This window comes from Diabrotica virgifera, chromosome 2, assembly GCF_917563875.1.
Source record: "Diabrotica virgifera virgifera chromosome 2, PGI_DIABVI_V3a".
In the NCBI taxonomy this organism is placed as follows: domain Eukaryota; kingdom Metazoa; phylum Arthropoda; class Insecta; order Coleoptera; family Chrysomelidae; genus Diabrotica; species Diabrotica virgifera.
In genome coordinates, this window is record NC_065444.1 from 134,055,243 (window position 1) to 134,073,676 (window position 18,434).

Sequence of the window (18,434 nt, forward strand, 5' to 3'; positions counted from 1 at the left end):
TGGCTCGCAGTTACGTGGTAAGGAGTTTTCTAAATTGGTTGATAAGTATAAATGTAAGATCAAGTTTACTGCCAATTACAACCCTAGGGCGAATCCCACTGAACGACAAAACCGTGTTATTAAGACTATGATTGCCATGTATGTGTCGGATAATCACCGGACATGGGATGCACATATTAGTGAGATCGGTTGTGCTATTCGTACGGCAAAACATGAAGGAACTAAGCTTACTCCATATTTTATCAACTTTGGTCGTAATATGATGTTAAGTGGTGAGGACTATACAAATAAGGAACTACTTGGTGTAGAAGATGGTACACAGTTGGGTGACAGTAGTCGCAATGAATACTTTGAAGGGATGTTCGCAGATGTTAGAGAGCGTTTAGAAGTGGCTGGCAGAAAGAGTTATAATAGGTACAATCTTAGGAAGCGAGATGTAGAGTATCTGCCAAACCAGCTGGTGTGGTGCCGTAATTTTGTTTTATCAGAGGCTAGCCAGTATTTTTCTAAGAAGTTGGCACCGAAGTTTGTTGGGCCTTACTATATTAAAAAAAGAATCTCACCATGGACTTATGAGCTTAGAGATGCCAATTATAAATTTTCAGGTGTCTGGAACGTTAGAGACTTGAAACCAGACCCAGGGGACGACGAGAAGTAAGTTCTACAGGTGCAAGAGAGATTTTCGGGGAAAATCTCTTGTAGAAAGGGGGGAGTTGTTACGTTTTAAAAATTCAATCATCTATATATTATTTTTATTAATAAGATTATTTCACTCTTCCATATCGTTTCCCACATTTCTCCTATTTTCTTAAATAAATAATCGAATAGATAGCAGACTTTGAATTTGGCAAGGGTTGTCATGGATACGTTACGGTAAGTCACTTTGACAGTCGTCGAATTCTAAAATTGGGGTGCTACTTGGAACATAAGTTTTCAGGCAATTGATCTTGGATAGATCACCCTCATTGGGGATATCGGCCTGAATTTATGTTAATTGAACTTGGCATATTGTAGTGTTGTAGCATTTTGTGTAGTTGGCAAGTTCACACCGTCAGAAACGGGACCTATTTTCAAAGCACCATTTTAGATACGCTGTAACGATTCCTGAAGCCATTCTGAAGGAAAAGAACATCAGGTATGTCCTTATTCGATTTCTTAAGCACTACTATAGGTGCATTGTTGATTTCCGAGCATTTTATTTATTCGTTTCTCTGAGAGTTATTTTCTTTTGCAGTAATTAGGCCTTAAACCACAGAATACATAGGGGTAATTAGTATTTATTGATGGAAATACTCTGTGGGAAGTAGAAGAGTATATATTTGTATATGTACCCCCTGGAAAACCCTTCTGGCCAAAGGTTAGTATAAGATCTTCTATTGTTTTCTTATTTGTTGATTGATATAGAATTTGAATCGTTGCTCTGACGTCATTTTGAAGAAATCTACATTAATTTACAGTTTTCATTTTTTTTTCTTATTTGACATTGCCACTAAAATAGAATTATTTCTCTGACGTCATTTCAGTCAGCTTTTAGTTTTTATTTTTCTTAATATTAATTGTTGTAGTAATAGACGTCATTTTGACAGTTCACGTTAACTTAGTAATTTTAGATTTAGTTTTATAAAATATGTTAGTGTAAATAAAAGGAGATATTCTAATACTATTTTTTCTCTTTTAGGGTTTCAATTTATTCCGTTCAGTTCCGTTTAGTTCCAATTCCTCCCGATTTCTTCTTTCAGTATTAAGATTTGTTGTGTTTGAAATCGTTTGTTTATGTCGTTGATATGTTACTGGTTATTCTTCTTATTGGAATTGGATACATCGTTGGATACCTCAGTACAGAATTAAGATAAGGATTTTGATTAATTTACTTTTTTTGGGTTTATGTTCTTTAGCTTTTATTAATTTTAATTTATTTGTGAATAGTACCTAGTGTGTTTTCGGTTTGTTATACTTTTTTTTTTGTTTTACAGCGGTTGCGCCTGAGCTCATGCGACGCTTACAATTTTCTGTTAAATTTTGAGGGCTAGAAGCCCTATTTGCTTTGGCGCATCTAGTTACTTTTTAGGTTATCGTTGTGGTTGTTCAATATTATGGTATTATTATGATTCAGTTTATTATTTTTTTCTTCATTTTTGCATGTTTACGGACTAAACTAATTAATTACTTATTTACTTATTATTAATAGATAATTTTTACGTGAGGTATCGCATAATTTCATTTGTTCCATACACCACATGATTGGTACTGCAACAATTTGGTAGGTTTGGAGTTGCAGTCTACTTTAGGCGTGGGCCGTGGGGCAAACTTGCCTGGCGCCCAGTTAATATCTATTTCAGGTTAAAAGAGAAGTCTCAACGAACCCCCCCATCTCCACTAGAGCATAGCGGGCTACGCCTTTGTTGTCATCCGACAGCCGGTGTAGCAACGTAGCGTCCGCGCACGAGTGGCGAGGCGTTGCACTTGCGACGTGCATCCAGCGGCGTAGAGCAAGTAAATATGATTAATAAATAAAGTTATATTTTAATGATTCTATGAGATTAAAAAAATATTTTAAAAGTAGTATAATATTTATGAGATTTAAAAAAACTGTATTTTAATGAATTTTTATTGGGTGTTCACTGCACAAGTGAAGCAATGGAGAAACCGCCCCTGGTTTCGAGCAATCTTTTTGTCCTCTCTGTGTCAGGTCGTCTTTCTGTCGCGTATGTAATTATTGGTCTGATAACTGTTTTGTAAATTCTGCCTTTCGTTTCTTTTTCGATATTTTTATTTCTGCATATTGTGTTATTCAGGCAACCTGCGTCTCTGTTTGCTCTATTCACTTGATCTTCCACATCTGTTTCAAGCTTTCCGTAGCTAGATAGTGTGAAGCATAAATACTTAAACTCCATCACTTGTTCTATTATCTGACCCTCCAGCTAAAATTTACATCTTATAGGATTTGCTGTTATAACCATGCTCTTTGTCTTTTTTGGGAAAATTAACATGTTAAATTTTCTGGCGGTAATATTGAATTGGTGCAGCTTATGTTGTAATTCATCTTAACTTTTGAGAGATTAGTATTACATCGTTTGCATAGCAGATTATTTTTAAGTTGTTTTTCTCCCATTTGTTATACTTTTTTAGTTACTACTTTTTATGATTTCATCCATAATCAGGTTAAACAATAAAAGACCTAAGGACTCATTGGCAAGTATGTTAGAGCTAATATTTTGCAAAAAACGTTTTATTTTTATTTAAATTCTTTCAAATTAGTAACCTTATCATAACAATAAATGAAGAGAATAACGCAGGCAAATAGAGCTTACTCCCATATATTTCGGTCTAAAAGTGTCCACCGAAATACAAAGATGAGAATCTATAAAAAATTCGACCAATAACATGCTATGTCAGTGAAGCCTGGGTCCTGAAAGAAACATCCAAAAACAAACTCGACACATTGGAAAGGAAAGGAAAGTACTCGAAAGGAAAGTACTGAGGAGAATACTAGAACCTGTGAGGGAAAACAGAATCTTCAGAAGTCGATACAACAACGAACTTTATCAACTTTATAAGGAAGCACCCCTGTCAGACTTCATTAGAATACAAAGATTGCAATGGGCCGGACATGTGATAAGAATGGAAGAGGATAGGCTACCAAAAAGAGCACTGAATGCTAGAATGCAGGGAAAGAGACCGGTTGGAAAGCCAAGAAAGCCCTGGGAAGACACAGTAAACAGCGACGCACAAGCCCTTTTAGGAGTCCGTGTATGGAGAAGAGCAGCCACAGACAAGCAAGGGTGGAGGCACAAAATAAAGGCTCAATTTGGGCTGTAGTGCCGTAGAAGAAGAAGATCATAACCATAAATAGAAGAGACGCATCTCCCTAAGAAAGATCTTCCGCATATTACACGATTTGGGAAGGTAATATCTAACTAAATAGTCCCGCGTGAACGTGAAGAGCACCCATCTTATTGAAACCACAGGTCATTGAACAGGTCACCAGTAATTCTACGAATTTCCGGAATAACTTGCTGCCGTCATAGGTCCAAATACCTTGCTTTACTTAGGTTTTCGATGTGAAAAATAGTCCAATCAGATTAACCCCTAACATTCTGCTCCATACATTTAACTTTCGGAATTACTGAGTTCGCATTAAAAAAAAAATGATATAGATTTTTCTGAGACTAGTAACTTACGCGGGATGAATTGTAATGATCTAATACTGGAAATATTGATTCATCCGTAAAGACAATACTGTTGAGAAAATTGTCGTTACGGTTGACCTTACGTTACGATAAAAAGTTTATACTGCCAGATAAATCAGTCTTTTTGTTCAGACACTAGTACATATCGGAGTGCAATTATATTGGAATGATATTCTTTATATGTCACATTATTATTTATTCTATGGAAGACCATATTTTAGTAATTAGACTTAATAAAACTAAACAAAAAGTGGTTTGGTAACAATATTATTATAAAAATAAGTTATCAACAAACAATGACAACATATCAGAAAGTTCATCTTCATTTTCTTTTTCGAAAGAGTATAGTGACATGATGGACCGATCGCTCGGATCGTGGTGGTTCTCCGCCCTTCTCCGTCTTAGGCTGTTACGTCGAAGAGATGAGAAGTTAGATAACTTAAATTACAAATCTTAATGATGTGTGTCATTTTTTACTGTGTACAGTATTGGAAAATTTATTTCGGAATATAGGACTTTCAATGCAATAAGTAGATTCCCTGATTTGAAATTAACCAGTGTAAATTTCAAGATAATCGCGATGTGTCATATTTAATTCAAGATGAATCAGTCTTTCAACTATTGATATTTAATTCATTTGTTCGACTGCACCTATTGAGTTCTCTGATTTGCAATTAACCAGTGTAAATTTCAAGACAACGTCGCAATGTTTCATATTTAATTCATTTGTTCGACTGCACCGAACTGAGATATCTGGTTTACAATTACCAGTCTAAATTTCAATATAACGTCGCGATGTTCAATAACTAATTCATTTGTTCCACTGGAATCCCTCTCTGTCGCTGTCCGCTATCCTCGAGTCAGCGACAGGACACAGGTTTTTGTCGGGACACTCACCTAGCCACGTTACAAATGTGCTTTTTGGATAGTATATACCTAATACTAAGTGCGTTCGCGGGTGCCTGTCGACGACTAGTCGGCGACAAATTAGCAGCAAAACGCATGCGCACTTTAAAATGATATACATAATATCGTTAAAACATAAATATATAAGGTATATTTAGCTAGGATAATTTAATAATTGGTTATTAATATTAATTAAAAGTAAATATACCTTGTATATTTATCTATTAACGGTATTATTTATATTAAGTGAGGTTAGAAATTGTCGGCGACAATTTGTCAACTCTACCCGCGAACGCACTTATTATAAATACAAAAATGTCCGTCACAGTCCGTACTATAATGTTTATTATTCAGTAAAAAGACACATAAAATACCCCAGGCTGTGGGTGAAAAAACGTGATATAATTCAGGAATTTTTGAAACCTATCAGGTGTTGTAAAGTACGATGCCAGGAATAACTTCTACCAAAATGTGACCAAAAATATTGTGAGCTTTTTTTATTGCGATTTTCATTTGTTAAATTTGCAATTTTTAAAGATTTTTAATTTTGCAGCTTAGGATATTGATTTTAGAGAAAAACTTTTTAATAAAAAGTTGTAGTAAATTAAAAAAACCTACAATTTGAGCTATGGTAAGTTTAATTTCGTTTATTGGTTATTGCAAAACAGCCTGCGAAAGGTCCAAAATGGCCGTTTTTTACAATTGCGTTATTTATTGTACAAATAATTTCTTTTTATTTTTTAAAGCTTTAAAATGAAGATCTTTCAATTCCAAACATAAAAAAATTGTAAGGCTTGATTAACGAATTGGTTGCTTAGATATTATAAATTGTTTATCCCAAGAGGTCAAATGTCAAAGGCTATAACTTTTTGAAAAAAAAATCGTAGAGAGTTGGTGAAACATCCAATCTCCTTCTAAAGAGTTATATTTTTATATTCTGATGTAAATAAATGCGTAAAACGTTTTTAAACCTCTAATTTTTGGGTTTGAAAATAAGGGGGCAAATTTCGTTATAAACATTTAGAGCTGAAGCGGCCCTGTACATCCTATGAGTTTTTAACTTACAGATTATTGTTGCTAAAGACGAAACGAAGATTTATAAAAAAATAAAAAATTTCTACGACCAACTGAAGCCGAGCTAAATGTTGGGTTTGAAAATAAGGGGGCAAATTTCGTTATAAACATTTAGAGCTGAAGCGGATCTGTACATCCTATGAGTTTCTAACTTACAGATTATTGTTGCTGAAGACGAAACGAAGATTTATAAAAAAATAAAAAATTTCTACAACCAACTGAAGCCGAGATAATTGTTTTTTTTCTTAAATCGTAGTGCCTTTATTTATAATAATTAAGAAATTATTTTACAGTCATTGACTAAAGAAGACTTATATTATCTTCAAATAAAAATTATTATAAAATATAGTTACATTTAATTATTAAAAATTATTTTTAAAATCGATGCTTTTGCGAGCGGCCGAATTTTGCAAATCGCCCGGCTCGCTTCAAATCCGCGCGCTCGGAAAATTTTTACGTAACTTGTATTAAATTTTGACCGAAAACAATTTAATAATATTACCATTATAATATAGTCTATTTACCACTGTATATGTTTTTCTTGATACACTTTTATATGTGAAATCTCATTTCTGAAGAAATTATATTACAAAAATGATACATATATATGAAATATATAACTACATTTTCAATTTTTTCATTGTTATATAAATATAATAATAATAATCTTACTTCTTATTATACAATATAAAACTTTTTCTTCTTGTAGTGACTATCCATGTTGGATGTTGACGACCATCATGGCAATATTTGGAAACTGAGAACCAGGAAGGCGAAGGATTGCCTTGCTAGAAAATTTACGTACGGCGTTCAACACAACAACTACAAATCTTTTTAGAGCAGCAGTACCGATTTAGTGTGCAAGTACAGATTGCCATGATGGTCGCCAACATTCCAAACGGATAGTCACTACAAGAAAAAGTTTTATATTGTATAATAAGACGTAAAATTATTATTATTATATTTATATAACAATGAAGAAATTAAAAATATAGTTATATATTTCATATATATGTATCATTTTTGTAATATTATTTCTTCAGAAATGAGATTTCACATATAAAAGTTTATCAAGCAAAACAAATACAGTGGTAAATAGACTGTATATTATAATGATAATATTATTAAATTGTTTTCGGTCAAAATTTAATACAAGTTACGTAAAAATTTTCCAAGCGCGCGGATTTGAAGCGAGCCGGGCGACTTGCAAAATTCGGTCGCTCGCAAAAGCACCGATTTTAAAAATAATTTTTAATAATTAAATGTAACTATATTTTATAATACTTTTTATTTTAAGATAATATAAGTATTTCTTTAGTCAATGACTGTAAAATAATTTCTTAATTGTTATAAATAAAGGCACTACGATTTAAGAAAAAAGAAACAATTATCTCGGCTTCAGTTGGTTGTAGAAAATTTTTATTTTTTCATAAATCTTCGTTTCGTCTTCAGCAACAATAATCTGTAAGTTAGAAACTCTTAGGATGTACAGGGCCGCTTCAGCTCTAAATGTTTATAACGAAATTTGCCCCCTTATTTTCAAACCAAACATTTAGCTCGGCTTCAGTTGGTCGTAGAAATTTTTTATTTTTTTATAAATCTTCGTTTCGTCTTCAGCAACAATAATCTGTAAGTTAAAAACTCATAGGATGTACAGGGCCGCTTCAGCTCTAAATGTTTATAACGAAATTTGCCCCCTTATTTTCAAACCCAAAAATTAGAGGTTTAAAAATGTTTTACGCATTTATTTACATCAGAATATGAAAATATAACTCTTTAGAAGGAGATTGGATGTTTCACCAACTCTCTACGATTTTTCAAAAAGTTATAGCCTTCGACATTTGACCTCTTGGGATAAACAATTTATAATATCTAAGCAACAATTTCGTTAATCCGGCCTTACAATTTTTTTTAAGTTTGGAATTGAAAGATCTTCATTTTAAAGCTTTAAAAAATAAAAAAATATTTGTACAATAAATAAAGCAATTGTAAAAAACGGCCATTGTGGACCTTTCGCAGGCTGTTTTGCAATAACCAATAAACGAAATTAAACTTACCATAGCTCAAATTGTAGGTTTTTTAATTTACTACAACTTTCTATAAAAAAGTTTTTCTCTAGAATCAATATCCTAAGCTGCAAAATTAAAAATCTTTAAAAATTGCAAATTTAACAAATAAAAATCGCAATAAAAAAAGCTCACAATATTTTTGGTCACATTTTAGTAGAAGTTATTCCTGGCATCGTCCTTTACAACACCTGATGGTTTCAAAAATTCCTGAATTATATCCTGAAATCGACCTATTTTTCACCCACAGCCTGGAGTAAAATTAAAACCACTGATCTGACCGTTCGCAATGAAACTTCCTGCATTTCTTTATCATAACATGTTATTATCGTTAATTCAATAATACCATATAAGTTTAAACGTCAAAACGTTAAAAATTAATAATTAATTAATAAACTAACATTTCAAAGGTTCTTCAAATCCAGAACCAGTCGATTTAGAGCCGGTTTCGCCCACAATAAATAAATCAATGAATAGTTATTCGTTGAATAAAATTTAGTAGTCGATTGCGTTTCAATACAATTTTGATATTTAAAGTAAAACTCACGAATTTTCTTTGTTCTAGATATTTACAGCGAGATCAACTTGTCAATTTATTCGAAGAGTAAAAAGGTATTTGATAAATAAATGAATAAAACGTTATTTGACGTCAGTGAAACGTAGATGTGTCAGTTTATTGCTCGAATAAGTTTATTCATCTAATAAACTACTATTTGTCGTTGGTGAAATCGGCCATTAATTTTCTAGGTTATATTATGTGTAATTTACAGCATACGATCATGGTGTATAATTTCCATAGTTTTACTTATATTAAAACTACATAATTTAGTTTAGTAGTAACACAGAAACAAATCATTCCACATATATATTGTTTTATAGAGATTAAAATATTTTGTTAAACTAGAATTGCCTCATACGTTACTTATTTTGTGCCATTTGGTAATCTAAAATAATAAAACTATTGTGAGATAAAACAAAACACAAAGTCACAGTATATATACAATAAATATATATTTCTTATTAACCTGATTTAGGATTTACGGACGATTCAGATAATATCTCATCACAAAACGTCGAAATATGATCATTATATAAACTGGTTTATAATAACTAAGTTCAACAAGGGACCAAATTTAATAAAGTTAATATAAATATACGCAGCAAATTAATCGTTATAAAATAAATTAACCGTTATAGGTAGATTAGAATTAGTAATATATAGCTTTTATGTCATGTATGTACATGTATACATGGAATAATAAAACACTTTCTAATTTATCCTTATTAGTCACAAACTTTGATAATCACTATGAGTTACGCCTTATAAGAAATTCGTTTCTTCATAAAAATACAATAATACATACACTCATAAATAAATCAGAAAGTTTAATTTTATTAAAAAAAAGTTATTAAGAACGGACTCTTGTTGAACTTGTTTTGTATCCAGCGGATACTACTTCGGATATAAAATTAATAACAAAACAAAAAATATTCAATATATTTGACATGTGATGAATAAATAATAAAAACAAAAATATCGGCAATGCTTGTCGAGATACTATTTAAGAAATCATTTGTTGCGAGTTCGACATGTTTTGATTTTATTTTCTGTTACAAAGGAAGACAATAAACTCTTTCTATGATCTAGTTTAGAAATTGAATAAGTTATAGTCTATATTTATTACGGAATATACTTAGTTTTTAGCGATTTTTATAATTATGTCATCAAATTAACAATTTTCAGAACTAGATAAAATTAATTGTTTTAGAGTATATTTGTTTGCAATTGGCAGCTCATTACATAATTTTCAAATAGAGGTTTAGGCTTACTGTCAAGACCATAACCCATTGCCGTATGGATGTAAGTGAAACCAATAAGTTTTTTCTGAAAAATTACGAGTTATACAGTAATTTGTTTAGTTGCATATACTTAAAAAAAGGACCCCATGAAAATCAAAAATTTTTGACAAATAATAATAACAAAATAGAAAGCATGAATTTTGTAAAAGTTGTATCTGAGGAAGATAATTACCAATATTTTCTTTCCGCTCTTTAATTTTTTTACGAAGCACCTTCTCGAATTTTTGGTGCACTATCTCGATCCCGAACGTCACAAGAAACCCTTATAATTTTTATATTCACCCCTGCCCCCACCCCTTTGTCGCTCACGCAGCGTTCCGCCCCTGGAGATTTTACTTAGTTACGTCATGACCTACTTATACCCAAATTTTGGTGCACTATCTCATTCATGAGCGTCACAAAAAAAAATAATAAAAACCGCGATTTTGACCCTTTATAACTACCCTCGTCCCCCACTCTGGTTTCCGCCCGTTGGGTAAAGTCATGTACACAACTAATTCAACATATTCCCGTATAGTTTGTCCACAATACTTATCACGAGCAAAATCCGCGTCTTAGGTTGCAAACACAGTAAACAAAAATCGAATGAAACTTGTTCCCATTGTAAAGACAATTATTTTGTGCGGTCGACAAAACATTCCTTTTAAGAGGGCACAGAGATGATGGTGCTATTGATTTGAAAATGGAATCATCTGAATCAATCAATAATTCAAACGAAGGGAACTTCAGTGAACTTCTTAAATACAGAGTTAATGCAGGTGATCAGATTCCGGAACACCATCTCAAAAATGCTCCCAAGAATTCAACGCTTATAAGTAAAGCAACGCAAAATGACCTCATAGACTGTTGTGACATTGTTATTGAGAAAAAATTGTTGATGTGGTTAAGTGAAGCAAATATTTTTCTATTTTGGTGGATGAAACAACTGACATGTGCTCCAATGAACAATTAACATTATGTGTGTGATATGTAGATAAAGAGAAGTAGAAGGTGTCTGAGCTGAATGAACTTTCCCATTTGAGGGAGTGTGAGCGGTATCGCTAAATCTGGAATAATAAATGTGTAATACTCTCAATATTCAGATGCGTAAGCAATTTTTTTGGGAGATACTCCGACGTAGCAAGTCACCTACGGCTTGATAACACGGAAAGAGTACCACCAGAGCTCAATCCTTTTGATACCGTAGGTATTTGGGATAAGTGAATTTTATCCTAGAGTAAGTGTGAGTCGTATGGTTAAATCTGGACAATATAATATTTACGGTAAATCTGCCCCCCCCCCTATCATGAAGTTCTAGATCCGCGCCTGTATACATCATACTATAAAAAATATGACATTGACGAAATGACAAAACTAAAAAGAATAACGGTATTACATTGTCAGCTAAATCCTTTAGAGTTAAGATGGGCTTAAATAAAAGGTGAAGTGGCCAAACAAAATATAGCTTTTAAATTGAAGGATGTCAAACAACTGTTATTCATAAACAACGTAACGAAAGGTAACAACGTAAAAAAAGAGAAACAAAGATTGTGGACTGTTGAGAGAAAAAAATTGAAGCACTTTGTCAATATATAATCATTCCAATCGGGCCAGACAATCAATTCGACACAGAAGAAGAGGAAGAGATGAAAATCCATAATTGATACGCAAATCGGTAAGTTTTAAATTATGCACATTGTTAAATATCAATACGATATATCCACTTTAACATTAATTTCATTTAACATATAAATCTGTATCTTTTTGATTCTCCAACAGTGAGCCATGATTTTCATACCTGTTTAAGATATATAGATATAAATAATCTATGGGTTTGTATTGTTATTTCTATGTAAAGAGGGTGGACTTGCATATCAGCAGAAGTTATTATTTTGAGTGATTTCAGTTTGACCACTTTACCTGTTGTTTGCAGATCAGTAAGATTTGCATTGGTAATGAGCAGCCAGTTGCGAACAAATACAGTTTATTTAATAATAAACTTTACTCAAATTCTAAAGCAGCGTTTAGACGCCGCGATAAATGCGAGCAATTTATTGTGACGATAAATTGCTAGGATTTATTGATTTTTTTAAAGCTTGTTCAGACGCTGCGATATATTGTCGCGACTGATTATAAGTTGAAACAACTCGATCGTTACGATAAATTGCTCGCATTTATCGCGGCGTCTAAACGCTGCCTAACGTATACGATTTCTGTTAAATAACTGTCTTGATGAAAGGTCGTATCACTTACACAATAACACGAATTACTTATACGGAAATAAATAATGTTATCACTGGATATTAAACATGAGGAAAAGTAACTACAAACAATATTAGGCCTGTAAATTCTGGCGTGTAATTTTCCTACTCACAACGGATTTGCTTAAAAATTTGGATTTAGGTTCGTCTTACCTTCTACTTCACATCCTTACTTCCAGGAATTCCAGGGTTGCTTTTACTTGTAGCATGAAAATTACCCCTTCTCGGGAGTGAAAAAACATATCTTCAAAATTAGTCCGGAAATGGATAAGCTGACTAATTCCCCTTTTGTTCTATAGAGATTTTTCACGAAGTGAATACTTCTCGAGTTATTTGCGAGTGAAAATGATTATTTTTCAACAAAAAAAAAAACGCATTTTAAGACAGTTTTTCTCAAATAACTCAAAAAGAAAGTATTTTGTCAAAAAAATATCCGTCGTGACGAGGAAAACTACAAAGTTTTGCAGTATTTCACGTTCATTTACTGATGTAAAAAGTTTATTGGCTTCCAAAAAAATAAACTAGACTAGACATTGGTAATAATAAAAATATACCAATCAAACCTGAAAAATGCCATCTTCATCGTGAATATTTGTTGGATCCGTTAAATTACGGCTACAATCACTAATCGAGTTGGTAATGGGGGATTTCGCGCCTATTTTTTCGTAACCAGGTGTTTCTAAATCAGTGTCGTTATTTAGTTGCTCATATGGAGGATCAGTTTTCTCTGAGGATGATTTTCCTATGCTATTTGAACTTTCAGAAGTATCGTTCTTTTCCGATTCTGAAATAAAGAACATTCTTTATGTTTTGGGTTGGACCATTAGTCATACAATCAGTCATATACGGTATGTAACTACTATATCACATATCAGCAACTACTGGTATCAACACAACAAACAGGAAGGAGAATGAATCAGTCGGCCTGGTCTATTTAAAATACAAACATTAATTTTTTGAATTGTCCTATTTCACATGTTGTTCAGAAATTATAATTAATGGAAAAATTATTTAAGGAAGAGTACTCTTGTGGAGAATTCATCTTATCAAAAGACAAGATGGATTCATCTTGGAGAGAGTGTATTATTAAATAAAATTAGATGAATAAAATTATATAAAATTAAAGAAAATTAAATAAAAGTAATTAAATTTAAATAAAATTAAACATAATTAAACTCAATTAAAAAAATGAATAAAATTAATAGTTATTAAGGTACCAAGGGTATTATAAGGATAATAACGCTTGAGGTCAATGGTGTATATACCGAGGGCCTTTGGCCCGAGGAATATACGTTGACCGAAAGCGTCATTATCTATAATACCCGTGGTGCCTTTTAGGTTATTATTTGTCAACTTGACAGTATTTAACTAGTTATTTAAATTTAATGCACTATGCGTTTTAATGCATAATTTTTCAAAATAACGCCCCAGGGCATTATATCATACTTAACTGACTTCGAAATCATGTCATTATTTGTCAAATAATATACCAGTCGGACATTAAGAAAATTAAATACTTCTTCATCTTCTTTCTCGAAACTCCTTATGCCCCTCAGGGGCGTCGGAGGTTTTATTCATCTTCTATCCATCTCTTCCATTTCTTGCGGTCCTTTGCTAACTCTTTCATTTGTTGATGTGTTTTTCCTTTTTCCTGTCCAATATCTATAATCTGATCGATCCATCTCTTCCTTGGCCTCCCTTTCCTTCTTTTACCATATCTTTTCGATTCCATCACCTGCTTTGGTAGTCTTCCCTGGTCCATTCTGTTAATGTGTCCATACGATTTTAATTTTCTTTTTTGTATCTTGGTTATTATCGATTCCTGTTTCAGTCTTTGTCTAATATCTTCATTTCTTATTCTGTCCAATTTCGTTTTTCCTGCTATTTTTCTTAACCGTTTCATCTCCGCTGCGTTTATTGTACTGTCTATTTTTGCATTGTTTACCCATGTCTCACTTGCATATATTAAAGTTGGTACAGAGATTGCGTTGTATACCTTCAGTTTTATTTCTTTATCTATTTCTTCCTTTCCAAATATTGTTTTATTTAGTGCATAGTAGATCTTATTTGCTTTTTTCGCTCTGTATGAGATTTCTTGATCTATCTTTCCATCCTCTGATATTATTACTCCAAGGTATTCAAACGTCGAGACTGTTTCTATTATTTCGTTTTTGCACCTAAATATCGTTTGGTGTATTTCTTCCCTTTTCTTTTGGGTTACTATTATGGTCTTCGTTTTCTTTACATTTACCTCCATTTTCAAATTTTCTATTTCCTCCACCCAGATATCGATGAATTTTTGCATTTTCTCTTTATTGTCTGCTATTAGTACTAAGTCATCTGCATATAGTAATCCCTCCATTCTCACTGGTACTAAATTCCTGTACCCTATTATTGACTGTAATTGCCTTGACCTTCTTTTAGCGCTCTTCATTACTCTATCCATTAATAATATAAACAAAACTGGGCTGAGACTGTCCCCTTGTTTTATTCCTCTCCTTAGGTTTATTATTGGCGATCTGTTTCCGTTTATTTGTACTTTAGCAAGTACGTTTCTATATGTACTTTTTATCACGCTTACTATCTTTTGCGGGATTTGCAGATCATCCATTACTGACCATATTACTTCTCTATTTATAGAATCAAAAGCAGCTTTAATATCTATAAACGTAATATATGTCTTCTCCTATTTCGTTCTTCCTTTCAATTATATTTCTCAGTATGTATATATTATCTGTTGTTCCTCTTTCCTTCCTAAAAGCCGCTTGTTCTTCTTCTAGTTTTCCTTCCAGTTCTTTCCTGAGCTTCCTTTCTATTATCCCGGTGTAGACTTTATAAGCCACTGATGATAAGCATATAGCCCTATAGTTATCACATTCCGCTTCATCTCCTTTCTTGTGTATTGGTATCAATAAATTTTCTTCCCAGTCTTCCGGTATCTTTTATGTTCTCCATGCTTCCCTCATTATTTCCAGTAGCCAAAGCTTGCCTCGTTCTCCCACGTATTTCATCATCTCTGGATCTATGTCATCGGCACCTCCCGCTTTTCCAATCTTTATTCTTGCCAATCCTTCTTCAATATATTTGATATGAATTTCGTCTACTCGATTGTCTCTATTCACTTCTCTTGCCTGCTGTCCTCTCTCCTCATTTTGTTGGTTACTTGCCTCGAATTTTTCTTTATAGTGCTTATTCCATTTCTTGTATGTCTTGTATGTTTGTTTTCAATTCATTTCGCTCATTTCGAATTCCTCTTATTTGTTTCCTTTTTGTTCCTTTCATGCTTCTTATTTTATTCCAAAACTGTTTATTGTTATTCCCAAAACCTTCGTTCAAATCTTCACCGAATTCCTTCCAGCTCTTCTTCTTCGCATCTTTTACTAGTTCTTTCACTATATTTCTCTGTCTTTTGTATTCGTCTCTGTCTTGCTCTTCATTTGTGTTTATGTATCGCTTCCACATTTCTTTCTTCTTTTTTACAGCTTGCTTTATTTCCTTATTCCACCATCCAGTTCTTTTATTATTCTTCCCATTCTTTCTTATTCCACATACTTGTTTTGCAGTGTTCCATAACGTGTCTTTCAATTTTTTCCATCTCTCTTCCATATTCCATATTTCCTCATTGTTTTCATGCTGTTCGAGTATTTTATCTGTCTCTCTTTGGTATAACTTCCTCATTTCCATATTTTTCATCTTATGTATTGCTATTCTTGTATATTGAGGACTCTCTATTATTTCCATTAGTTTCATGTTTATCTCTGCTGTCACTAGTCTGTGTTGGGTACCGAGTTCGGCTTCGTTCTCTGTTTTTATATTTTGTATCGTTAGTTCTGCGTCTCGAGGATATACTATGTAGTCAATTATGCTTCTCGCATTTATTTCTTCTGCTACGTATGTATATTTTTCGTTTCTCGGTTGATACCAGAAAGAATTACCTATTAATTAAAAAATTAAATACAATTAAAAAAAAAAAAAAAACTGTCGACACTTCCCAAGTGCCACGCTCTTTTTTTATTGTAATCACGTCAAATTTGAAGTTTGTCTTAAAAGATAGTGTTGAACGTCTAATTGACAATATCTGATATAGTACATTCTTTGACGGTATTTGCTGTAAATTTTAAAGAACCATTTGGATTGACATGAAATTTGGCATACGCATAGCGAACATGTCAAAGAACAAAAGTGATATTGTGCCGATGTGTGCTTTTGCCCTGGGGGTGAGTTTCACCCCTTCTCGGGGGTGAAAAACATACGTTCAAAATAAGTCCGGAATTCGATAAAGTGACAAATTCGAATCAACTTTTATTCTATACAGTTTTTTCACTACGTCAATACTTTTTGAGTTATTTGCCAGTGAATATGTTCATTTTCCAACAAAACCAACACGTTTTTCGACAATTTTTCGCAAATAATTCAAAAAGTATTTTATCGAAAAAAACATTCTTAGTTAAAATATAGCCTGTAAAAAAGTTAAAAAAATGTACGCATAAAGTCTCTAGACCTAGTAGAAGCAGAGTTATAGATAAAGAAAATACGTTCATATTCGCCAAATTTCAAATAGAATATTTCAACGTGAAATAACTTTTTGGATTTTTGGAGAAAACTCATTAAAACTTTTAAACTTTACTGCGCTGAGCAGATGGGACGTGAATTATAAATTGTAAAATTCCCTCATCTTACTTAGTCTCAGCATCCGTTATGGCTTGCAAATTGTAGAAGGTGTTACCAGAGAAGGTTCCCATTGTTTTCAGTCTGGTAGGATGTAGAATAACATTTTTGGATGTTGTTTTATGTGCTATTAGATTGAAAAATTAGTTTTTTGCTAGCAGTTGCCGCTAGGGCATCCCTGCCATTTCGTTCATTGCAATCCGTGACTGCACGTCGGGGTTTGTCCTAGTTGGATCAGAGAGAGCAGCATATGTGCCTCCTGATGAGAGACTAATAAGTTTCGAAACCGGAAGAGGTGCTTGCTGCACTCTCTGATTTAACTGGAATAATGATGCGGCTGTAGTTTCGTGTTGCAACGAAATTGAAAATGGTTATTCATTTTTGACTTATTTTAAAGAGTTTAAAAAGATGGATTCCTGTTTTTATAAAGAAAGATTCTAGTATTAAATGTAAGCAAGTTACGCTCAAAATACAGTTGGTCCCTTTTGTTTTGGCAAAAAAATCGGGAAAATCACCAGCTATTTAGCAACTTAAATGAAATTAATCGTTACCGCTTCACAAGTTGCTTTATTTATGTTGTGTTTATATGATCTGTAAGTTTCATCGATTCAACGTGCTTATTTGTGAAAACAACTGGTTTTAAATTAACATTTTTAAAATGTTTAATTTTGAAAAAAATGCTTTTTTTAAAAATAACTTAAAAATTATTAGAGGTACCAAAAATCTCAAACAATAAAACCCGTCGGCTTTACTTTTCTGAATATCCTGTATTTTGTTGTTTTTCTGTAAGACAAAGACTGGTTAAGATTTGGTGTTTCTAAATTTGCATACACTCATGATTAGTGATTCGTTCAAGCCTTTGCATCTACAGCCCTTTCAAAAATAAGAACGTTGAACCGATGAAACTTACAGATCATATAAACAATACATACACCAGTAAAGTAACTTGTGAAATAATAATAATAATAATAGCGTTTATTGCCCAAGAGTTACCCATTTACAGAGCAATTTTACAAATAAATAATAAACAATTCTCATGCAAACAAATAAATAAATAAAAAAGAAAACAAATATACGTTATAAAGACAAAAAAACCAAAATTAAATACCTTAGGTAAGAGCTCGACACTTGTTTTTTTAATTCATAAGCACTACAACAGAAGATATCACAATTATTAGATAGTTTGTTTGCGTTTCTGCACATTAAGTTGATTGGTACTTTCAACATTATATTCGTGAAGGATCATTCACACACAAATGTATTATTAGATCGAGCTGATACCCGAGGAACAAAGATATCGATTTGTGCTAGTAAATTAGGACAGTCAACTCCACCATTTAATAGTTTATGCAAAAATAATATCGCTGATTGATTCCTACGCATTTCTAATGAAATAAAATTAAAAATATGAATAAATATATCAATATAAC

General features: G+C 32.5%; 1 protein-coding gene across 4 annotated transcripts in view; it reads right to left on the reverse strand.

Annotated features, from left to right (window-relative positions):
- LOC126879629 (uncharacterized) overlaps positions 1–18,434 on the reverse strand; it is a 442,662-nt gene that overhangs the window by 286,475 nt on the left and 137,753 nt on the right. For 2 of the 4 annotated variants that reach the window (XM_050642815.1, XM_050642812.1), the window contains 2 exons: positions 12,900–13,120; positions 9,087–9,180 (listed from right to left, as the gene is read on the reverse strand). In XM_050642815.1, coding sequence (XP_050498772.1) covers positions 9,148–9,180; positions 12,900–13,120 — 254 coding nt within the window. In that variant the 3' untranslated portion in view covers positions 9,087–9,147. Of the gene's footprint in view, positions 1–9,086; positions 9,181–12,899; positions 13,121–18,434 lie in introns of those variants that run through there. The other 2 variants (XM_050642814.1, XM_050642813.1) reach the window with 1 other exon arrangement.